This window comes from Manacus vitellinus, unplaced genomic scaffold (genome assembly GCF_001715985.3).
Source record: "Manacus vitellinus isolate BGI_N305 unplaced genomic scaffold, ASM171598v3 scaffold_6_pilon, whole genome shotgun sequence".
NCBI lineage: Eukaryota > Metazoa > Chordata > Aves > Passeriformes > Pipridae > Manacus > Manacus vitellinus.
This window is the reverse complement of record NW_021940750.1, coordinates 38,554,652-38,579,150: the sequence shown is the minus strand read 5'-3', so window position 1 is coordinate 38,579,150 and position 24,499 is coordinate 38,554,652. Positions and strand designations below refer to the sequence as shown.

Sequence of the window (24,499 nt, the reverse complement as noted above, 5' to 3'; positions counted from 1 at the left end):
TATCCTGGTTTCTCTGCCCTGCTAGCAGCTGTTTTTATCCCAGCCCACAGTACTGGCTTGGCAGGGTGGAGGCTTTGTCCTCCCTGATTCTCCATCCGTGGAGACACTGGGGCTGATCCCAGCCCTGACCATGCTCAGAGCCGGGGGTTGCTCTGATGAACTCTTCATGGTCCCATGCCACCTGCATCCCCCTGTGATGCTCAGGGGGGCTTAGAGATGAAAAGCATCTCGTGATGAGGGCTGGTGAGTCTGTCGGCAGCAACCCAGGCAGGAACTGAAGCCTGCACTAAATCCAGCAGCCGTGCAGTGCTCGGGTCAGGAGAGAGATTTAAAGATTATTGGAGAGACCTTCTTTGAAGTCGTCAGCCCCCTCTACGCCTGGAATAAAGCAGGGAAATGCAAAGGCGGAGATGCATTAACAGCGGGATGAAATCTGCTTTTAGAAGTGGTATTTCTGGACGATGACTCGTTTCATACCTCATCCCAAAATACTTCGCTCCCTGCTGGCCCCGCTCTCCAGGAGAGGATATTGCTCGGAAGCGCAGGGAGGAAGCAGGAGGGCTTCCAGATTTACTGTTTCTTTGGCTGTGGGTTTGCCTCGGTGGAAGAGGGTTACTCAGGATGACCTTTTTCCAGAGGCCACGCTCCAAAGGGAGTTAATGATTAACCCTTTGTGCTTAGTCTGCAGCACCTCTTGTCTGCAGGAGGTTTGGCTCCTGCCAGCCCGTGTACGTCATGTCAAGCTGTTATAGCAGCCTGATGAATGGTTTTTATGGACCTGGAAATTTGGGCAGATACAGGGTGTTCAGGCAGAAGCTCAGCATAAATAACCAGGTGGAAGGTATCAGTAGTGAAAACCAGCTCATGCAAATACAAAATCTGGCTCTGCCCCTCTCCCTTCGTATCCAGCTGAGCATCTCTAAAGCCAGGGTAGAGGAAAAATGACCTGCAGGGATGCCAAGTGATGCTGTGCTCTTTAAGCTTGTGTTGAAAACCCGTTGGCATCACTAACACTGGGTGCGTTGCTCTCAGCAGTGTTAAACTGTCCCCTGCAAGCAGAACTTGCTTCTAAAATTTCCTCAGACATCAGTTATAAAACCAAGATCCCTTTGCAGCAGGAAAAGGCAGCAGTGGTGCTTTTTTAGGGGAGGATGGGGAAAAATGTGATAAATAGGGAAATGAATGATGGCTCTCTAGTAATCCTCTCTTTCCCAGCCAGGCAGTCTCTTTCCCCTCCAACTGCGCCTTCCACCCACTCCCCCCAGAGAGCTTCTCTTTCCAGTTCACTCTTCCACTTGTCCTGCTCAGTCCTGCAGCTCGTTCGTGGGGCTTGTGTTCCTATTTCCATCATCTAAAAATCATCAGTTCTATATATTTTTGCTGCAGTAGCAGAACTAAGAGCAAAAGCTGGCTAAGGTGGCATGCAGAGGGAGGAGAATAAAATAGCTTGGCATTTTGCCGTGCTCCTGGGTCACCTGGGATGGATGAGAAGGATTTCATGGCCTCCAAGCATCCAGATATACCTGCTGTTATTGCAGCAGCAGGTTGAAATACCATCTCTGGTGTCACTTTCTCGGGCTGACCGAGAGAAACTGGCTGTTTGCATGGCTGGGGGTATTCACTAGGAAATGTTTATAGTTTTTGTCTTTCAAGGTAATTCCCTTTTTAGTTCCAATCACAACACACTTTTGTTTAAGCAAGGTTTTTCTCCCTCTCCAGCCAAAAAAATGCATCTGTTAGCAATCTTTTTGGATTTTAAAGCGAAGCTTTTCAAACAATGAACCAGCTGACTACGAAAGGCATCTGGTCATGCTGTATTTGCTTATGGGGAGCATAATTTTTAAACCCTGGGAAAAGCGTACGAGGGCATGTGTGTATTTTTAGAGGAGAGGGTATAGGAAGTGTTAGCATATGGAAAACTGGAGTGGGCTGGGCTGGGCTGGTTCAGACCCTGAGATCCCAACTTGGGGAGAGTCTGATGAAATTCCAGCCCTTTGCAGCTTAGCTCCACAGGGAAGCAGCTTCAGTTGAACCATTTAGGTGGGTGACCCGAGCAGTTGGAGGGATGAGGGAGCCCTGAAGGGCTGTTGTGGGCCCAAACCTCCACCAGCATGTGCCTGGCCAAGGTTTGGCTGTGTTGATGGAGCTGGGTTGGATTTAAATGTCTTGTGCATGCTGCAAACCAGTTGTCATTAAAACCCATCCATGCCACTGCTTACTTCCTTTTTGGCATTGCAGACAGTGTCCAGGTGGATCATCCACCACTGGCAGGCAGGGAGGGGTTGCCAAAATGTGGTGGGCTGCCAGCTGCTGCCAGCTTTGCCTTGCTCTGCCCTTATGTAGCAGCAAGGAGGGGTGGGGAACACTGCAAAATAAAAATTATGTCAGGACAATGTGGAAAAATGAAGGGTGTTGTTTCTGGTTTTGCAGCAGGTGTCAACTGAAGAGGATTTTTTTTAACCCCTTGCTGTGACTTTCCTGGAATGAAGTTCTCCTGGGGCAGATCAGCCGTGCAGGTTGTACCAAGAGGGAGGTGAACCATCAAAGTCATAGAATCACAGAATCATTAAAGTTGAGAAGACCTCTAAGATCATCAATTCCAACCTTAACCCAGCACTGCCAGGTCCACCACTAAACCATGGCTACAAGTGCCACATCCACGCATTCTTTGAACACTTCAGGGATGGTGATTCCACCACTTTCCCTGAACAGCCTGTTCCAGTGCCTGACCACATTGTCAGTGAAGAAAATTTTCCTAGTATAGGCCTCTCCTGGCACAACTTGAGGCCATTTCCTCTTGTCCTTGATATCAGTTGATACCTGGGAGAAAAGCCACCTGGGAGAAAAGTCACTGAAGGGCTCTCGGGGTTTGCTTGGAGCTGGCTGCTCTGAGCCAGCCCTTTCCTTCTGAGTGGTTTCACCTTGTGGGATCTGAGTGTGTTGGACATCATGTGGGTGGGGAAATCAGCCAGCCACCGTCTGAGTTTCAGTGATCCCAAAGCAGCTCCAGATCCATCACCACCACACGAGCTGTGAGTGTGGGAAGGAGGCTGCTGGATCAGATGGAGGTGTCACCTGCAGACTGGGCATCTGAAAGATATCACCAGAAGCTTGATTTGGAAGCAAAGCAGGTGTGACAAAGCACTGAGGAGCGTCACAAGTGTTTTTCTCCCCACAATCGTGGGGACACACTGAGAGGAGGAGGGTGCATTGCTCCCCGCAGCTGCATTCCTTACAGGCCAGAGTGGCAGGAGATTGTGGAAATGCACCTTCCAGGTGTCAATAACAGTGCCCAAACATGCCTGAGACCAGCCTGAAAATTGCTTTGAGCTACTACTGGCTGAGCCACCACCTCCTCTGTCCCATGGCTGGTCACTGGGAAGAGAAGGACAGTCTGTCTGTGGAAGCTGCCGACACACTGAGGGGAAGGCACGTAGGCTGTGAAAGTGTCAGGCATGTAACCAAGACATGACAGGGCTGGGGAGCATGGAATCTCCTCCCCAGGAATAGCAAAGGGATGTCTGGAGCTGGCAGATCCATGACCTTTGCTTGGAAAATCTCCTGCTAATGAGGCATCTTCACTGGGCGCTGCTTTCCGGTGGCACCCCGGCCCTGACAGAGGGGATGGAGCTTGTTTATTGGGCTCACATCACAACGGCCCCCTGCCACTGCCACCCTGGCACAAAACAGTCAAGTGACAGCATTGTCAGCCCCACACATGGAGGAAGGGACAGCAGAGGTGAGGAGAGGGCATGGTGACACCGGGGCTGCAGCTGATGGGATTTGTATTTTTTTATTCAGGCCCTGGAAAGAAGAAGTAGGTGGGGGTACCAGGTGGGAACAAAGTAGGGGACAGAGCAAGGATTGCCCTTGGTGGCACAACTTTGGCATTTCCTAATTTTTGCAGCAGAGCACGTGTGTGGTGGCAGTTAGAGCTACTTCCCAGTGGACAGTGAGGGATGTTGATGCAAATGTTACAAAAGAGAGGGGATACCTGTCCCTGCACTGTGCAATTACAGCCATCAGCCTGCCTCTAAAAGAGCAGCTCACACTTGGCTGCCAGGGGGTCTTGGATCAGCCCTCACTTCTGTGCTGCTTGAGAGCAAACGCAGCAAAGACCTTAACCCAGCCCAGCGAATAAGGAACTGGGAGATGTTCATTTCCCCAGTGCTAGCTGGGCAGGATGTGGTGGAGCATCCTGGAAAGCTGACCTTGGAGGTGCTCAGCTGTGTGTGCCTGGGCATCCCTCACCAAAAGCAGGCTGCAAAACTCACATCCCCAAAACCCACCGTGGGTGCTGGGAAACCATCTTAAAAATTCACCCTTTCAAACCCTGATGCCTGAAGAGGTTCCTCCCTCCTCCTGGAGCTGACCAGAGCCTTGTGACTCACTTCCCTCCAGGCTGTCGCTTTGTCAGGAGATTTCTTTGCCACCAGGAATACACCAAAGGACACTTATCAGTGTGCTGTAGACCATTAGCCCCAGTAATTACCACTGAGCAACATCCTGCAGCGAGCGGAGGGGAGGGAAGCCCGTGCCCTGATCTTTGCCTGCTTTATTGTTCAGTCCCCCTTTGCTGGGAAGCTGCTTTCCGAGGAGCCTGCCCAGCTGCTCATCGGAATTAATGAGGTTCTGCTGCACTTAATTGAGAGCACTTTCTAAATTGGGGGTTTCAGGGAGGAAATGCAAGAGCCCGAGGGAGCCGAGCAAAGGGAAATATTTATAATGCAGCACGTTAATTATAAATGAGCAGTTTAGCCAATTTTGTTGTTCAGCCTCCCCCCCGCCCCCCGGAGACCTTTATTTGCTCCACTGCTTCTTTTCAACCCTAAAGGAGCAGCAGGTCCGGATCCCTGCCTGCCTCACAGGTGTTCACAGCACGTGGGAAGGTCCGGGGATGTGGGATGACCCATCCCTCCTGCCTTCCCTCGCCATTCCTCAGCATGGATCTCTCTCCCTGCGCCAATCTCCTGGCTGGGTGCATCTGGACACCTCTTGATACTGTGGTGTGGTGAGGACCTTTCCCAGTTGGTGCCTCTGTTGGGACCACTGCTCCTTACAAGAGATGCTGATGGTATCCTGGGGAGGACCTCCACTGACATCTCCGGGAGGTGACAGGACCATGTTCAAGGCCCATGTGGGTGTCCCACCTCCGCTGTCCCCTGGAGTACCATTTGCATGCCAGTCTCTAAAGCATGGCAGAAAAGCTGGGAAAATCAAAACGCCCACAAGCTCTGTGCAGAGCCTTCCCATGGCATGGGATCTGATGGATCTGGAGCATAAGACAGCTTGGAGGGGTGGGCTGGCACATGTGCACAGGGCTCAGCTGAAGAACTGGAAAGACCTGGCTGCCTGTGTCAGACAGGATCGACGCTGAGCTGACAGGTGGCCTGAGTCTCACCCCAACCCTTTGGCACCTCTGAGCCACTGTGGGGGTCAGGAGAAGTATGAAAGCAAAGGGCAGAGGTTTGCAGGCCCCTTGTTGCTCTCAAACTCCTTTTGTCCCTACCCTGGAGCCAGGCACAGTGAAAGCCAAAGGTCAGATCTGTGGGCACAGGCTGTGCTGCCCGGGGGTGAGTTGAGTCTCATCTGAATTACCTATCCTTGACTCCGTGTGTCCTTTTCCTGGCAAACTGCACCTTGGGAAGTTTGGATGCACAAACATTTCCAGCATATACCTCTTGAGCTGTGGTAAATATTTGGGACTCTGCTCCTCGGGCTCACTGAGATCAGCCAGGGAATCGGGAGCTGTCTGCATGCACACACGTGGGGGCAGACGAGAAGGTCATCCAGCTCCCACCATCGTAGGCAACCATGGTGTAGGATGAGCTTTGCAAACATCTCCTAAGTTAGGGAAGAGTCAGGCTCAGAACTGAAGAGGGTTACCGATGGAAGATGTCTGGGATTTGTGTAGTATTTGCTGACTCCAGCCTAGACCTGTGTGGCATTTCTGCTGTGAAACCCTCTTCTTTTGATATACATTTTTTAGGAAAATAAAGGGGGGAAAAGAGTTGATTTTGAAATAGTCCCTCAAATTCTGCCTGCTTCATGCAGTCCCTGGGGACATGCTGCATTAGTTATCTGAGCTGGGCTCAGAGGTCCTTCAGCCATATCCTACAAGAACAAGGTAGAACCTGTAAACCCCTCATGAGTAACGACAGATTCAGGGCATTGTAGACCAGGATGATCAAATGCAGAGCTGCATCATTCAGTGACAAAGATTACAGGCCCAGAGATGACATCCTTTAACAGGGAATATTACCAGGTGTGTGTTCCCTCCTAGTGACTTATGAAGCCCCCAGAGGAATTGTCTGTTGTGCCTGGAGTCTCTCTCTTAGGATGTTGATAAGAGTGGAGCCTAGTTCATGTCTTGTTTAAACACTCTCCATTGCTTGTAAAAGACTTTTTTTCCCCCCTCAAAGCATATTCATCAAGGCTTGGCAGCCGAAGCTTCAGGGGCACTGTAGAGTTGAAATGAGAAGTTTGGATATAAAATTTCAGTGTGGTTTCTCTGAAGCTGATGGTCACAAGACCGATGCAGTATCATTGGGGCAATGTTTGGTCACAGGCAGATGGTGTAATCATATATAAAGTTTGCTAGTTCAATAAATCAGATAATGTTCCCATAGCTGGAGCTGTCAGGGGTGAGCTCAGAATGTAGAAAGTCACACATATAAAGTATTGCAAGAGCCAAAGGGCTCTTTAGAGGTGGTTGATCATGAAGGGCAAGGAACGTTAACACTATTCTACTAATATTCTGGTTTCGTTTCACTTTTTTATCCCCCACCAGGACCAGGAAGAAAACAAAGGAGCCACCAGCTGGCCAGAGTTCTATATTGATCAGCTGAATTCAATGGCTGCTGTAAGTATTTCCCCAATGCTCTGGTGCTTGTGAACCCCACACAGGGCAGCAACACAGTGGTGACAATCTGTCAGTGCTGTGTCTGAGAGGGTGACCAGTGTTTGTAGAGGCAACATCACCTGATAGACCAACAGGTGCAGCTGCAAAGTGGAGATGCTCCTACAGCACACAGGGCTTTTCATATAATCACAGAATCATAGGATGGTTTGGGTTGGAAGGAACCTAGGAGATCATCCAGTTCCAACCCCCCTGCCGTGAGCAGGGACACCTTCTACTAGATCGAGTTGCTTCAAGCCCCATCAAGCCTGGCCTAGAACACTTCCAGGGATGGGGCAGAGGGGTGAGCAGGGGGCTGTGAGGCAGGAGGGAATGTACTGCTCCCCTCCAGGAAGGCAGGAACATGCAGTGCTGGCCATGGGCTGCCAGCCAGGCAAAGCCCTGAGCCGGGCTGGGCTTGTGATCAAAGCCTGCCAGATGCCTGGAGGGTGGCTTTGATCTCCCCAGTGCGCTGCTGAAGAAGAGCTGGGTTAAAGGCAGGGGTCAGCACAGCTCCTTATATCTGCTGGGACCCTTTCTCTCTGCTTTGGATTAGCCTCAGCTGGTTCTGGCAGGGCTCACCCTGACACCTCTGAGGGCCCAGTGCTGTCGGGTGGTGCAGGAAGCACCCAGGATGTTGCTTTAGCTGTGGCCTTGGTTGCATGAGTTGGAGGGAGCCCATGCATGCCCAGCGCTGCAGGCAGCCATGCTACCCAGGTGCAGGAGTCAAAATCCCAGCCTCCAGCACCATCTGGAGAGCAGAATCCAGTGTGGGAGATGCATCCTGTGCATACAACCACTGTCCCCAACCCAGATACACACTGGTGGGTTGCACTGGGAGACGTGGGAGTGACAGGGTTGGCAGCACCCACCTGGCTGACCCCAAGTGTGGATGCAGCATTCCATCCCCTCCAGGCTGTGGAGTGTCCCCTGAAGCCCCTGCCTCCTCTGCAGAGGCACATGGGTACCTATTGGGCTGCATGAGAGAGGCTAAAGGGCCCCTCCTTCTCACTTGCCCAAATTTAGCACCTTCCCTGTGTGGGCCCATAATCAGCATGGGCTTAGCCCCTTGCACCCTCACAGCCCCCTGGAAACACATCAAGATTCACGTCACCCAGATGTCACCCACAACACCTCTGAGCAGGGTTCAGCCAGACACCTCAGGACACTGTGATGCATGTATTTACTTCTTTCCTTTACAAAGCGTGTTTCCTGGAGGGTTTTGGGCTGTAGGGGACATGACAGGATTTGCATCCAGAGCCCATGAGTTGGGATGACCCCTGCCTGAATTGCAGCATTTCTCTCTCTTATCTGAGTCTGAGGGCTCCAGCGGGACAGTCGCCAGCATCCTCCAACATGGGCTTGTCTGGATGAGTTGTAGGCCAGTGACTTGGAGTAACAACACTCCTACCTGCAGGGTGTTAACTCTTAATGATCTTAGTGATCATGCCATTCCTTAAATCCTGTCATTGGTCATGAGAGTGAAGAGATCTCTACTTGCCCCTCTGCTTCCCCTCACGAGGAAGTTGTAACTGCCCTGAGGTCTCCCCTCAGTCTCCTCTTCTCCAGGCTGAACAGGCCAAGTGCCCTCAGCCAGTTCTCATACACTCCCCCTCCAGACCCTGCACCATCCTTCTGGCCTCCTTTGGACACTCTCTAATAGCTTAATGTCTCTTTTATATGGTGGTGCCCAAAACTGCCCCCCAGGCCTCGGGAACGGGTTTTTCTAATGTCTGTCTTCCTCCTTCCACAGAGGAAATCACTGATCGCCTTGGAAAAAGAAGATGAAGAGGAGAGAAATAAAACAATCGAAAGTTTGAAGACTGCACTGCGGACGAAACCAATGAGGCAATTCCCTTCCCTTTCCTGGCTTTGTCGCTGCGGTTGTGGCTTTGGATTTGAGTTGTCTGGCAGAGCAGGGGGTTAAATAGAAATATAAATGGAAGCTGCACAGGATGAGGGAGTTGAGGACCCTCAGGCACTAATTGCTCTTTTTGATTCACCTTTTGTCATTTTGTTCGTTTTTCGAGGTCCTTTTCATGACCAAGAGACACCAGGACCTTCTTGTCTGTTCAGGCAAATCAAGCAACTTTTTTTTTTTTCTTTCCCCCCAAATTTTCCTTTTTTCTTACTGCAAGAGAATGCAAGAATTCCTTCCAGATTGAATTAAAAAAAAACACAGCAATTTTTGTTGGTCAACCAGGCCTTCTGTTTCAACTTCAGTTTCTCTTGTACTTTTTAAAGGAGTAAAATCACATGAGTCTTCAGGCTCTTGTGAAATGCAAAAATAAAACTGTTGCTTGGAGGTTTTGATGGGGAGGATAAAGGAAGGGTGGGACTCTTTCTGAATGTCTGTAGTTTTCCCTAATTTTGTTTTCTCTGGAGTCTGCGTGCACATTTGCAAAATCTTTAAGATGCCTCAAGTTGACACATTCTGATGGGAATATGTTTCATTAGGAAATACCTGACAAATTTTCTGTTGCTTGAAAATACATTCCCCTCTTCCATTTCTCTTTTGATGGTTCTGGTGATGGTACTTGGTAAGAAATTCCCAGGGTGGAGGGTGAGCACCTGATTTTTGTGGCACCTGGGCCTCGTGGGTGCTGGCCCCTGCAGTGAGCAGGGCTGGTACCCGGGCATGAAACTTTTCAAGCTCTTGAAAGTGGGTTTTGAGTGTTTTCTTGAGTGATACAGCAGGCTCTATAGAAAATTTTACATGTTGGACCTGCTTTTGCACCCAGGGAAGTGAACATCAACTTTCCTATTGACTTTGGCTGGAAGAAGAGCAGGCTTTGAAGCAGAGGAATCAGTTTTTCCCAAGCCTGCAATTACCCCTTTTGTTGCTGCGCATCAGCATGGCTTGTTTCGAATTAAAATCATCCCAGTGCTGGGATGTTCTTGGCTCATTTGCTTTCTGAGCCTGTGCCTTTTGCCAAACCAGAAGACACCCAGCCTGGATGGCACTGGGCAGGGAGGTCCTAAAATGCCTGAGCAGCATGAAATGTTGTGTCTGCCTGCTCTAGTGAAACTGCCTGGGGCACTGCCATACATTTGCTGTCTGTTTTGTGTTCATTGGTGTTATAAGTCATCATAAAAATCAGAAATCCCTTAAAACTGGTGAAATGTGCCTAAGGGAAGAGAAGGATGTGGATGGTGAAGCAGGAGAGGTAGCAGAAGGCAGAAGGGCTGACACTGGGATGTCTGCAGCTGATGAGGAGGTGACTTTAGGACTTGGGAGCTTCTTCCTGTCCTGTGCAAAACTGGTCCTGAGTGAGTGGGTTTTAAGACACAGGTTGAAGACTGGGAAGATTTTGCAGCAGTGTAGCTGCAAACTCTCATTCTCCACCCTGAGACTTGTGCTGATGGCTGGGTTAGCTGGTCCTCTTCCAAATATCCACACTCTGGACCACCTTGTGCAGATGATGCTTAGTTGCCTACACTATGAACACCAATTAAATTGATTTTTGCAACCCCATCCCTGTATCTGGGCCACAGGACTCCTTCAGGATTTCTGGTATCCAAGAAAAAGTACATAGGAAGGTTCTGGGTTTACATCAACCGACAAGTTGGCCCTGTTTGAGGATAAAATGGTCCTTTACTGTTTTGTTTTAACGTTACAACTCCTCTTTCTGACAGGTTCGTAACCCGGTTCATCGACCTGGATGGCTTAACGTGTATTCTGAACTTTCTCAAAAGCATGGACTATGAGACAGCAGAGTCTCGAATACATACCTCGCTCATTGGATGTATAAAAGCACTAATGAACAACTCCCTGGGCCGGGCCCACGTCCTGGCCCACCTGGAGAGTATTAACGTAATCGCTCAGAGTCTGAGCACGGAGAATATTAAGACAAAGGTGGCAGTGCTGGAAATCATGGGCGCTGTGTGCCTGGTTCCCGGGGGCCACAAAAAGGTACTGGAGGCGATGCTGCACTACCAGAAATACGCCAGCGAACGGACTCGTTTTCAGGTAGGTGGGTCTTGGCTTACCTCTCCCATGGCTCCTGAAATTCAGCATTCTTGTCCTTTCCTCCTCCTGGATATCTAAATGCCGCTTGCAGATGTTTTGTTATGGCCGTTTGCAACTTAAAAAAAATCTGGGAATTACCGCAGAACCGTGTCTGATGAGATCTGCAGCTGGGCAGAGAGGGAGGAAGCAGTTATTTAAGGCAACACCCCCCCCACCAAAAAAAAAAAAATGCTTGCTTGTGCAGGGTCACTGAGATCATGGCTCTGCAAGGCTGGAGCACATCTGGATGGGCTGATGTTAGCCCAAATGGGTGCTGGGGTGGGCTACAGCTGATGGTTCATCACTAGCTACAGGGGCTGTAGGAGCATCACAAGGAGTTGTTCCTGTGTGTGTCCCCTGGTTGTGCAGTGTTGGGGCTGTCAGGGGCATTTAATTGGTATTGTGTGTTTGGCAGACGCTGATCAATGACTTGGACAAGAGCACAGGACGGTATCGAGATGAAGTGAGCCTCAAGACAGCCATCATGTCCTTCATCAACGCAGTCCTGAGCCAGGGGGCAGGTGTGGTGAGTGCTGGGACTCTTGGAGAGGAGGATGGGTTTTAGGTGGGTTTGGGGTGCTTTTATTTCAATAGTCTTTCTGAGTACACCTTGCTGTGTTAACCCCACAACTGTCCCTTGCAGGAAAGCCTGGATTTCAGACTCCATCTGAGATATGAATTCCTCATGCTTGGGATCCAACCAGTCATTGATAAACTAAGACAGCATGAAAATTCAACCCTTGACCGGTGAGTAGTGACCCCCAGCCCACTTGTGATTTTTGCCTTGTGGCCTTGCTCTCTGGTTTTTGGACTTGGTCTCTGGGGAAAGCACATGGCTCTAACTCACCTCTCTTATGAAAATTCTTTGCTGTCACCAGAGAGGGAGGGGAAAATCCCAGCATGGTTTTGCTTTGCTCTGACATGGGGTTGAGCTGGGAAGGATGTGCCATCAGGGGCCTGGATGATGCCCTTCTCCTTCTCTTCTCATCCCAAAAGGCTTCTTGGACAGGCTGTAGTGACTGGGCACTCGAGACCGAAGATCCATGTTGATGGTTCAAGCAGTGTTTGTCTCTGGGCTGCTGACAGACTGCCTGCAGTTTATTAATTGTCACACTTATATCTGCTTTTAACAGTCTATTTTTTTTTCCCTTTCTTTCCTCAGACACTTAGATTTTTTTGAAATGCTTAGAAATGAAGACGAACTGGAGTTTGCCAAAAGATTTGAGCTGGTGAGTACCAGTTGTTGCAGACGCTGGCACACGGCATCACTCTGCCTTTTAAAGTCGCCCACACGGCCTGGGATGAAGGGCAAACTTCTGGATAAAATTTGGAAATTAGAAATCTGTCTCCTTTTCCAACCTCTGTCCTAGAGCCTGCTTCATCCCTCTTCTCCTCTGGCTGCCAACCAGTGTTTTTGCCCCTCGCTGGGCAGTGGGGCTTGTCTGTCCATCCAGCGTGGGGGGGGGGTGGCTCATGGGGTTTGGAGCTGAGACTTGGGAAACAGGCGATGCTGTTGTCAGTCTGATGGCCTGACCTCTCTTTGCTCCTCTCCACAGGTCCACATTGACACCAAAAGTGCGACTCAGATGTTCGAGCTGACGAGGAAGAGGCTGACGCACAGCGAGGCGTACCCGCACTTTATGTCCATCCTGCACCACTGTCTCCAGATGCCTTGTGAGTCCCGGGAGAGGCGAGGAAACCCACCTGGCAGCCCACATGTCCTACCCACACGTTCTACCCAGGGGCACCACGGCCTCCCTGCTGCTCACCTCAGTCTCTCCCCATCTTCCCCCCTGCAGATAAAAGAAGCGGCAACACTGTCCAGTACTGGCTGCTGCTCGACAGGATCGTGCAGCAGATCGTCATCCAGAGTGACAAAGGGCAGGACCCCGACGCCACTCCCCTGGAGAACTTCAACATTAAAAATGTTGTCCGAATGTAAGTGCTCAAGTGCCACTGTTCCTTACTCACCACTGACTGTCACACAGTGATGTTCCTGCTCCTTGGCTGGACAAGCCAACATCCTTGGAGCTGTTGACTTCCCAGTTGACTTCACTACAACCCCACCTTATAGAAGAAGCACATCCATTTTGATAGGTAGCACTTGCAAGCAATACTTGAGATTTAGGAGTTTTGACATGTTCACTGCTAAATTTTGCATTCCAGACTGCGAAACCCTGCTGGGGAGGAGGCAGAGCAGAGGTGTTAGATATATCAGTTTGGAAGCTCAGTCGTGTTTCTTGCTGATGATGGTCACTTGTTTGCTGCAGTAGGATCGTCTCATGTGCTACATGTCTTTTCCTTTTAGGTTAGTCAATGAAAATGAAGTGAAACAGTGGAAAGAGCAAGCAGAAAAAATGAGAAAAGGTGAGTGATGGAGACATATATGGCGTCAACTTTAACCTTAGCTAAACAGTTAACATAGACATGTATTTATACATGTATTTATACATTTATTTGTACATGTGTCTGCAGGCTTTATTGAGGGGCTGAGATAATACCATGCCATGGGGCTGACAAGGGAAATGGGAAAAGCAAATAACAATTTTTTCACGAAGAGACCTTAAATGGTTTATTAAGGCTCCCTTTTCTCAGTTGTGCAGCTTCTCTGCAGGGCAGTGTGGGGTTTAGTCCCCTGCAGGCTGCTGTTAGCAAAAAGGAGTGTTAGTCACCATAAAGTGGTCTCATGGGGCTGTTTCAGAGCACACTGAGCTTCAGCAGAAGCTGGAGAAGAAGGAGCGGGAGTGTGATGCCAAGGCCCAGGAGAAGGAAGAGATGATGCAGACACTGAACAAGATGAAGGAGAAGCTGGAGAAGGAGTCCAGCGAGCACAAACAGGTCAAGCAGCAAGTGGCAGATCTCACAGCACAGCTCCACGAGATGAGCAGGGTGAGACCTCAGACCTACTCCCTGTTGTGGGCTCAGTCCCAAACCCCCTGCAAATGCTATGGGGTGATTCCAGAAGGCTGAGCTACATGGGGGAACTGAGAAAGATGCTTGCTAGGAGAGCCACCAAGATGTCTGTCCCTGCTGTTGGGGTGATTTTGCCTCTCCAGATGCATTGAACCTCAGTCAGGAGTGCTGAAGCCTTTGAGTGCTTCCTCTATTGGTTAAATTCTAGCCAAAATGATTAAAAATCAGCGTGGGGGTGTTTCTTAGGTGGTGTCCCCTAGCCCCATATGACCTGTTCCCCCTCCTCTTTCTCTCTTAGAGGGCGATCTGTGCTGCCAGCCCTGGAGGACCTCCCATGCCACCAGGAGCTCCTGGTGGCCCTGCACCTTCTCCAACTCCTGGATCTCTTCTTCCCCCTCCACCCCCCCCACCGCTCCCAGGGGGATGTCCCCCACCGCCTCCCCACCGCCCCCTCCAGGTGGTCCCCCACCTCCCCCTGGACCCCCACCCCTGGGTGGGATGATGCCTTCCCTCGGAGCACCTATGGCCTTCAAGAAGAAGAGCATCCCTCAGCCGACAAATGCCCTCAAATCCTTCAACTGGTCCAAGCTGCCAGAGGTAAGCTGGGCAATAATTCCGTCAGTGAAACTGGGAGTGCCGGATGGCCACCTGGTGATGTAAGGGCAGGTGGGCAGGGGACTCCCAGCCTGCAGTGCTCCCACTGTCTTGCAGAACAAGCTGGCAGGCACCGTCTGGACCAACATAGATGACACAAAAGTGTTCAAAATCCTGGACCTCGAAGACCTGGAAAGGACGTTCTCCGCTTACCAAAGACAGCAGGTAACGGCTGGCCCGGGGTGGGCAACGTGAGGACCTGGGCAAGGTGCCACCATTATGGGATCACGTGGTTTCACCTGTGGTCTCAAAACACATCTCCCACCATTATTTCATACCGACACCGTGTTTCCCAGATGAGCTCGATCTGCTTTATCCTCTCATCCACATGCCAGAGCCTTTTGTGGCGAGGTGGCTGTTCACAGCTCGGTGTGCCTGATTTCACCCCTGCCCACACACCTGACCATCTGTGTCGTGAAGATGGATCACCAAAAAAACACAAAAAAACCAGACAGGGAATGTATGAAAATAACCCCCAGATGTGGCCACAGTTGGGTAATATTTTTGGATTGCTCTTAACAGCAATTGCTCCATGTCTCTGTATTGGGTGGAAAATTTCTATCCCTCTCTGGCCAAGAAGGACTAAGTTTTGCCCACATCTACCATGGGTGGATCTCTTCTTTTATTTTTGTAGTGAGCCAAGAGCAAAATGTGAGCTTTGAACAAAAATCCCAAACCAAAATAGTGTCATTGCAGGCAAAAGTCTCTGCTTTTTAATCTCCTGTTCAAGCAGTATAGCCACAGTTTGGAAGGCATCAAAGCACACAGAGAAAATTAGACACTTATTTCACCTCAGGCAGGATGAAAATGGGCAAAAGCAATGACTTTTTCAAGAAGGCAGGAGGAAAAACAAGGAGAGACGCTGAAAAAGGATGTTCAGTTGCTGAACACCTGGCTGTATTACTGGGAGAAGAGACCAGCTTGTCTCATTCGTGCCAGGCTCAGGCGGAAGGACGGGGCTGGGAAGGAGTGGACCTGACCCATAAGCTCATTAAGCAGTGCGAGAGTTTAATCTCTTCCAGAGGCTAACTGAGGGAAAGATCAGGGTGGATCAGAGCAGGGCAAATACCAAGAGTAGCCCACCAGGAGTACGTGCTGCCCCAGTGTTTTGGGAATAGGTGACCACAGCATTGTCTTTCCCTCGGCATTTTTGGAGCTTGACTCATGTCTACTGGAGGGCACGTCTGAGGACAAGAAATGGAAATGGAAGAGGAACAAGAATAGAAACCTGTGTGTCAGCGGGACGGTTTGCCCTCCGGCTTGCCTGCCCGAGTCCATGAGTCACCTGGTGTGATGTGGATTATTGCCAGGCAGGAATTTAAAAATAATTTGGCTTGGCTGAGGTCCTGCTGGGTGAAGCGTCTGGTTAGGTTTGGGACCAGCAGGAACAGGGAGATGCTGCAAAGGAGAGCTGTGACATGGGCTTATGCCCTGGGTGGGATAAGGACCAAAAGGAAGCTGAACACAGGAACCAGGATCTGGGTTAGGACTGGCAAAAGATGCTATGAGAGCATCTGGAAGGCATATGGGAAAGACAAGGTGAAGTCCCACCTGTGAGATGCTGCTGGGGTTGGAGCCACCCTTGGGAATGTGATGCACAAGTTCTTTGAGGCTCACCCTGGCTTCGTGGTAGCACTGTTTTGTGTGAGTGGAGCCATGGGACACATGTCCCTGGGACTGAGGGATGTGGTTGCCTACCTGAAGTCCCCAGAGTGCTCCCACTGGCAGTCCCAGTGTGGGCAGGGGGTGCCTGACTGCGTGCCCCAACATTGCTGGCAGCGCAGCTCTGCAGGCAGCTGCAGTGCACACACCAGCACGCAGGGTTAGATGTGCTCCATGAGATAAAGTGGAAGTGTTCCAGGTTGGGTTGGATGGGGCTCTGAGCAACCTGGTCTAGTGGAACATACCCTGCCCATGGCAGGGGAGTTGGAACTAGATGGTCTTTAAGGTTCTTTCAATCCAAACCATTCTGTAATTCTCTAACACAGGCAAACCACGGGGCACTTTATACATGGTGGGGGGCTCGGGGAGTGAACAGGCTGTCCATGAAGGACAATGAACTAATTCCTTAATAACTCACAGCATTACCAAGCTCTAGCAGAAGTTGGTTTCTGTCCTGAACAAGCAGGGGAGGAGCAGGGGTTTCTCCTGCCTATTCTCTGTGTTGAGCCACTTGCTCAGTGATCATGCCTCTCACTTGTCCTGAGACATGATATCCTCGGGACATGGGGCTGCCCGTCTGTCCATGCCCCAAGCAAACCAGGGCTGCAGAAGTGGTGCATCCCTATGTCCAGTGCCCCAGCAGGCTTTGGGGACAGTGGGCAGAGGTGTGTGCAGTGCAGAGAGCTCTCTGACCACCCCCAGATGGCTGTTATGGGGCTGCTGGTGCTGGGATTTGGCTGGTTTTATTGCCACGTAGCACCTGGGAATCCCTAAGTACTGCACAGACCCGGGACTTAATGATGTACTTAATTTTAAGCATCTCTTTAAATGCTTTTCCCACATCACAGGCTGGGATGTAAATGCAGGCTATAAAGTGAGCTCTGCAGTTTTCTGGAAAGGCCCTTTCCATGTGGGGAGGACAGGAACCCTCTGGGCTTCCTGGGGCTCAGCCTGGGAGCATCCCTGTCTCATCTCCTCTCTCAGGAGAGCCTTGTATCCTCCCTCTTCTCCCTGCTGAGGCTCTGCTGATGTCCCTGTCCCCAGAGAAGGGCTCAGCCCTGCAGCTGTGCACCATACCAGCATTTACCAGTTTTGATAGATATAATAGAAAAACCAACAGGAGCTATGAGTTTCAGGCCGTGGCATGGGACTGGGGGGAGCTCTGTAAGGATGTAAATGCATTGATGGAGAAAAGCAAGTCCAGGGCCATTGGGGCTTATATGTACTACACAGGGGCTTGTGCCTCTGTCAGGGATGTCTTGAGAGCCTGCAAGGGGGTAGAGGCTGGGAGTGATGCTGATAAGTAGCAGTGACACAGCCAGGGCAGTCCTGGCAGGTCCTGCAGCGGTGAGTGATGTAAAAGAGTCAGGGCCAAGTGGAAAAAATACGTGTTGTTGAACCGGGGGCTTAGCAGTGAGCTGGGAAAGAATTCATCTCCCAAAAAAGGATGAAGGAAGGAAAGCCTCCAGCTCCTCTGTGCAAGGGAGAGTGACCTGCACAGGGGCCAGGGACAGCAGGGCTGGGAAATGTTTGTGGGGATGGTGACTGCATGTTTAAAGCTGCTCTGTCTTATACCATCCTGCAGCAGAGGCTGGATAACGATCCCTGCAAAAAAAAGGGGCAGGGATGAGGCTGGTTTGAGGAAGAGACGGAGGGGTTTTGTAGTGAGCTTTTTCTCTGCCTTAATACATGAGGAGCCCTCCCTCTCCTAGAACAGGGGAATATAGGAGGCCACCATGTCCTTCTCTCCAGCAGCCAGGGACAAGTCTGAGCATCAGAATGGAAGGAAGGCTTCCTAATTAGGGACCAGTTAAACAAAGAAGAAGATACCCACTGCAGCTCGTGGGTGTGCTTTGTGCCTGTCCCACAAAGGAGACTGCTGGGAAGAGGTTAATTTATGAAATACCAATCCTTAACCTTAGCTGAACCAGAGACTTTTAACCACAAGGCTCCTGATAGGCACAGCTCAGCTGAGGGAATGAGGAGGGAAGACCTTCATGTGTGTGTGTGCACGTGTGTGATGCCAGCTCTACTGCACGTGCTTCCAGTCTGGCGGGGGCAGCCCAGCAGGACAGCCAGGTCTTTGAGGAACACAGTGCCAATGTGGCATCAGGATGGCACTTGTCCAGGCTGGAGAAGGGGGGATGTCCCTGTCGGAGGAGAAGTCAAGGCGAAACGTGTTGCCATGGCAAACAGTAAAGTTTTGCTGTGGCCAGATTCGCTCCGGGATGAGCCTCTTGTTATTTCCACTTGAAAGCCCTGTTTTTCCTGGCAGTCGCATTGGCATTTCAGTCCCTCAGATGTGCAAGAACCAGCAATTTTCCTCCTCTGCACGGCAGGCTGAGCAGTTCTGTGCCTCTGGGCCAGTGGCAGGGCTTGGCCAGCGTCCTCCCACCTCATCCCGTGTCCCCTCCTCACCTCTGTGCACACCAGCACCTTGGCCTGAGCCATTCATGGAACCGCCTCTCCCATCAGCTCTCCCCTTCTGTGCATCCTCTAATCCACATTTTCACCTGCATCCCCCCTGTTTTGGGACTGGCACCCCCAAGTGCCTCCCTTGTGCTCCCAAGCCTCCCCCACGTTGCACTCTCCACTTCTCTGTGCTTTGATTCCTTTTGGTTTCACCGAGATCACTGAACTGCATGTGTTTTTACTGCCTTTTTCCATGCTTCTGCTATGGCTGTAGGACTTCTTTCTGAATGGTAACCCCAGACAGGTAAGAGAGCACCTCCAGGACCCCGGGCAGGGGGGCAAGGGCAGGGCAAGAGCGGGGCTGGGGACACCGGGGCACGTGGGCACTCCTGAGGGGGGTTAATGTGTGGCAGACAGGGTTGAATCAGAGAGGTACAAAGAGCAACAGGAGGAGCAGCTTGAAAGTTGATGCTGGGGAGGCTGGTAAGTCAGAAGACACCCTCTTTGCTGTCTGGCCTGAGGTCAAAAGTCAATGACCGAAGTCCACAGGTTGAATTTTTAGTTGCAGCTGAACACGGAGAAGCTCCTACCCCTGGGCATTTTTGCTTTACAAAAGATGGAAATAAATTCACGGGTTGAAGCTCTCTGCTTGGTTGTGATCAGGGCAGGCAAGGCACGGGAGAGGGGCAGCTGGTGCTGGGTGACTTGGGGCTCACTTTCCATCACCTGCCTCTGTGCTGCCTGTCCCAGCAGCTTTGCAATTCCCATAGCTGTGGGTTATTTTTCATTCAAACAAGAAAAACCCATAAAAAAATGGGAATTTCTGTGCCCACTCTCAACCCGTGCAGTGGCCACGTGCCAGGTCTCCTACACTCATGGATGTTTAGTGCAGATCTGTAACACACAGGACCTTGCAGCTCCAGGTTGTGTTCCTTCCAGAGGGATTGAATAGCCAACTTTTAATTGATTAACCTTACTAAAATATGCAATATGGTAAATTAAAACCTGGGGCAACATGAACCCCCTGGGCAACCCTGCAAAACTGCTGTTGTGTAGATCTGCCCATTTGCCCACAACCACAATATTGTTATTCATTTGGAGGTAACGTGTTTAAGCTGCTTAGGAGATGTAGGTGCTTATGCTCTGCCGATTCCTGCTTTCAAATCCCTTATTTGGGGAGGATTTCACTGAAAAAGCTGCAGATTGCTTTTGCAAGTCTGGTAGCATGTATTGGTTAGCTGGCTCTGGAGGACTGATGTGTGAAGGGCGATTACAGATGTTTGGAGCAGGGGTGAGGAACAAGAGTGATGCTGAGTGTGTGCAGCAGCCCGTAATGAGATATTTCATGCGAGGGTTTAATGAAGTATCACAAGTATGTATGCTAAGAAAGCCCGGCTTTATTTATTCAGCAGCGCCTGTGTGTTTGCAGATTTTTAAATCTTCCCTGTCTGAGAAAATATTTACATTTCTAACCAGTGGCTTCAAAGCCAGCTCTGGTTTATGAAATGACTTACTGTGTTTCGTTTACAGGCAGTGGGTCTTACCCGTAACCCGTGGTGACACTCCTGATTAATGGGGGCCCGTTGTGTATCACACTGCTATGTGCTGAGAGTACTAAATGTCTTTGCTGCTCCGTGGCTCTTCTCCAGGCTTTTCTTTTTTTTCCTCTCTTTTGTTTTTTTGTAGAAGGAAGATGCTATCGATGACACTTTGAGTTCCCGGCATAAAGTCAAGGAGCTTTCGGTCATAGACGGCCGGAGAGCTCAGAATTGCAATATCCTCCTCTCCAGGTATGGTTAATGCCTTCTTGCCCTCTGGGGGGGTGGAGGGGTGCTCGATACCCTGCCCTGGGCTGGGGGTGCTCCTGATACCTGGCAAGAGGTTAATGACAGGAACCAGGACAGGAGGAGAGCCAGTGACACCTGAACCCTGCTATAGCCTTACATCGTTCATGGCATGGTGACATAGAGGGGCAATGCCATTAACGGAGTACATGGCAATTTAGTGTCCATGAAAAGCCCCCGAGGGGCTGGGGTACCCCATGAGCCTTCACAGGGGGCCGAAGAGTGTTGATTTCATCTCTTATCTTCCTCAGCCTGGGTTTTGTTTACTCTTTGCTGGCAGTTGAAGAGGGTCTCTGTTGAGATGGGTAAGGCACTGGGTATCAGCAAGGTGTAGGGAGCAGCAGTAGTTCAGCCATGGCCTTTTGCTGCCCACACAGTGCCCTGTTTCACGTCCAGATTTTAGGAAGGGGATGTGCCTCTCCTAATCTGCCCAGCCCCACTGGGATGACAGACTCCCTCACACTCCTTGCCAGGTGGGCTCAGCACTGCTACCAGCAATTTAATCCAATCCCCAGATTGCTGCCAAGAGGATAAAAAGGACCTTTTTTTAGCAAGATAAACTACACCAATAAGACTGACTCCTGAGAAAAGGGAAGCCAGGCTGCAGTGGTCTGAAAGGATGAACTATCAGTGTAGCTACTCGAAGAAAACCACCCAAATAGCAGCAGAAAATGCAACTTGTTTCTAACTCACACAATAAAGATCCCAACAGCAGCAAAATTTAGCTTCATTCAGAAATATTCATGGTGCTGCCTGGAAGCACGAAAGCTTTTGTGCCACCCAGGGCTGGCCAGGATGGAGCAGCCTTGCTGGCAGGTTGGGCTTGCAGCCGCGGCGCCCAAATTCTGTGTTTTCCCAGACCATGGGTTGGTGGAGATGGTGCCTTGTCTGGGCAGCCCAGCTGGTTTCCTTCCCTAGAAAGCACGGAGAGGCTGATGTCTGCAAAAAAACCAAAAAACCTCTGGGTGGATAACTCACAGTCCCTGGTGCTCCTTCCAGCTCCGTGGTTGGCAGCCCCGTGGGCAGCGGGAGCGATGAGTGCAGTGAGCCGTGTGCCGCAGCGTTTTGGGGGTAAAATTGCCGTGTTTATGGCTGGCTCTGCTCCGGGCTGCTTCTGGGGATTTTCGTGCTTCCTAGCAGTCCAAATAAAAAGGGATGACGATGAAAGCAGAGTTTAAAAACAGCAGGCAAATGAGTATGTCTGTGGCAGCCAGCTATTAGCAAGTAAAACGATGGGATTCGGGGCACTGGCTGGGGTGCTCCCGGCATACGTAGGCTGAGCGTAGTCTGAGTGGGTTTAGGTGTGATTCAGCCAGAGGTTTTAAGTGTGTAATTGAAAGTTAAGCACACAAATAGCTCCTTTGGTGGGAAGGGGAAAGACCCGAGCACTTAACTTCAAAGGCATCTTGCACGTCTTACTGAGTAAAGGTCTCAATTTCATCTCACCAGCAAACCCTTCTCTTCCAAGAAAGCAATGGCTGGAAACGAATCGCCAGTAATTAATTCCACAAAAAGGGCATGGCAGAGGCTGCTGCCTGCCTGCCCTCCCCTGTGGGTCGTTTCCTAGGGGAGAAGCAGGATCAGACTTGCTCTGCAGGGTGGTCCCCAGGCCTCTTACATGGCTGTTCCCAGGCCTGTCCCGCAGTATGAGGGCCCTGCAGGGACAGGTGGCTCTGAGATTGCATTGACTTGTACCAGGCGCTGCTTTGGAAGTGCTTTGGGGTTCTTCCCATGGTGCTCCCAGGACCACAATCAAGTATCTCTCCCCAAAATCCTTTTGGGTGATCTACTCTTGATGCCAAATGGCTAAAAGGAACGGCGGTGTAGGGATAAAGCCCAAATATCCTTCTAGTTTACTCAGGTACAGCCCCTGCATCTCCAGCAGATTCTGTGCATCCTTGAGCAAATCCTTTCATCTCTGCCCACCCCAGCTGCCCATCCCAAAGCTGGGCAGACCAGCGGTTCCCTGGTCCCAGTGTTCCAGAGGGACTGGTCTGGCAGCTGGGCTGTTGCCCTCCCCGCCTTGCTCTCATGGCCACCACAGGGCCAAGCAGACTTTCACATGCGAAAGGACCTGCAGGCTTGGCCCCTGATTTAGCCCAGACATTTGTGAGCTCACCAGGCATTGTCTGGCTCACAGCGTGGAAAGATTACGGCCAGTGAGATACTTTATCTCTCTCTGTAGATTTATTTTTTTGCCTGTTTCCCTTGCTTTGGGAGAAATTACTGCGCAGTGAGATCATTGGATTTTCCTCCGGCTTGTAATGCAGCACAAGAATATTTTTAACGCTTGCTTTTTTTTCTTCTGTTTTTCGGAGAATGCTTTGCCGATGTCAGTGCCTTGTCGTGTCTTCCTCTGTGAACTCACCACGTCCTTGCTTTTTGCTCCCCGTGCATGGGTGTGTATTTTTAGCCCTGCGTTGTGCCAGATGCAAATCCACCCCTTGCTCCATCGCTTTCCGCCTCGCGCTGGCGGTGAATGGCTCGTTTGATTCCCCTCTCCCTGCGAGGCGACACGAAGCATTTTTCTCAAATGAATGTGGCTTTTCAGGAGGGCGCGTCCCCTTTCCCGGTGGAATTCGGGTTTTTTCCCCCCCCTTCACACTTATTACGTCCTCTGCGGGGCTCGACAAAAGCCACGCAGAACAGCCCCGCTCTCGCCGGGCTGGCGAGCTGTCACTTCGCATCGTCGGGCTGCCGGCTCTAAATCCCTGTGACAGCAAGTCCTGTGACCCCGTTCCTCTCAGACGGCTCGCGTTCGACAGCTGCTGCCAACAATGATAATTATTGTGGTTATAGATAAGCTTCTAGCTTTCACTGGCCCCTTTCCCATCGAATTGTCTGAGAAGCTGTTTTCTTCTGGCGCCCCGCGCTTGCTCTCTGCCGATGCTGGGGCAGGCTCTTGTTCTTGGCACTGGGTTGTGATGATTCCTGAGAAAAGTGGGGGGTTTTTTTCAACCTCTTTTCTTTTTAAATGTATTTGATTGTTGGCTTTGCTTTCAATGAGCAGGGCTTAAAAAAGTCACCCTCGATTTCACCACCGTCCTGGAGACGATCATGGTAAAAGTGTGTGATGTAGGTGTTAGCTATGGATGGGGGCAGCTGCCTGCCCACCCCCTTCTCCCAGGAGCATTTTTGCTTCCCAGGGATCCCTCTAAATGTCCAAACTTAGCCAGTGTCTGCTTTTCACTGGAATGGAGAGCGATGTTGGTGGTCTGCACATTCCTGTTGCTGCTTGGGTGAAAAGGGAGTCCTGCAGTTCATATCCTACCCCGGGTCATGTTCCATCCCAGCCACTGCCCTCGTATGGGACAGGTAGAGTGAGCCTAGGATGGGTCTCACCACTGGAAGAAGCAGAGGAGACATTTTCCGTGGATCCTGGGTTTGCTCCTTGTATGACATCCCCAACAATTGTCCTGGTCGCTGCTCAGCACAATCTTTGAGCTTCCTCCTCTGGCTGGGGTAGATTTTTAACTCACTCCTTAATTAGCAAACCCTCTCTAGGGTGCTCCCTTGAGCAGGAGGTGAGAGAGGACTGAGTGCAGGATGAGAAACCTGGGCTCATAAGGAATGAATATTTACTTACCAGGTCTGTAAGATCCACCTGCCTCAATAAAGCTAATCCTTCGCTTTCAGTCTTGAGCAAAAGATTTCAAGCTAAACCAAGCCCTTGCTACACTGGTCTTAGAGACCAGGACCCTTCCTGCTTTAGCTTCAGCTTCCAAAAGCCAGCTCCACAGTCTGTCTGTTCCCTGAAGAGATATAGGATGAAAAACATCCTCCTCATTTAATTACTCAGAGTGATCAAGTCAGCTCCTGATCTTCTTTTTGATCTGCTGATCAGGTTGATTTCCAGGGTCTCACATCCTGCCATAGAGTGTGTTTCTGGTTTCAGCTCATTCCTTTGAACCACATCCAGTGTTTCAGCATCCCTCAACAGCACTGATCGCCAAGACTGGGCCCATGGGTTTCCCTAAAGCCCATGAACAGGTCTTTTCAACTCTTTGACTTTTCCCTTTGTGGAAGTACAGGGGATTACTTTCTTTTAAAACTAAATATTGCAATGGTTTTAAGCATCACTGCGCTCTGGGCGAGGGAGAGGATGTT

The 24,499-nt window shown here is 50.6% G+C and overlaps 1 protein-coding gene across 1 annotated transcript in view; it reads left to right on the top strand.

Moving 5' to 3' along the window:
- DAAM1 (dishevelled associated activator of morphogenesis 1) overlaps nucleotides 1-24,499 on the top strand; it is a 55,550-nt gene that overhangs the window by 16,311 nt on the left and 14,740 nt on the right. Inside the window, 15 exon segments of the mRNA XM_018082842.2 lie at nucleotides 6,791-6,862; nucleotides 8,652-8,746; nucleotides 10,535-10,868; nucleotides 11,323-11,433; nucleotides 11,551-11,654; nucleotides 12,070-12,136; nucleotides 12,464-12,581; nucleotides 12,707-12,845; nucleotides 13,216-13,274; nucleotides 13,609-13,796; nucleotides 14,119-14,257; nucleotides 14,260-14,417; nucleotides 14,532-14,639; nucleotides 18,823-18,852; nucleotides 20,235-20,338. Of these exon segments, the coding sequence (XP_017938331.2) occupies nucleotides 6,791-6,862; nucleotides 8,652-8,746; nucleotides 10,535-10,868; nucleotides 11,323-11,433; nucleotides 11,551-11,654; nucleotides 12,070-12,136; nucleotides 12,464-12,581; nucleotides 12,707-12,845; nucleotides 13,216-13,274; nucleotides 13,609-13,796; nucleotides 14,119-14,257; nucleotides 14,260-14,417; nucleotides 14,532-14,639; nucleotides 18,823-18,852; nucleotides 20,235-20,338 (1,826 nt within the window).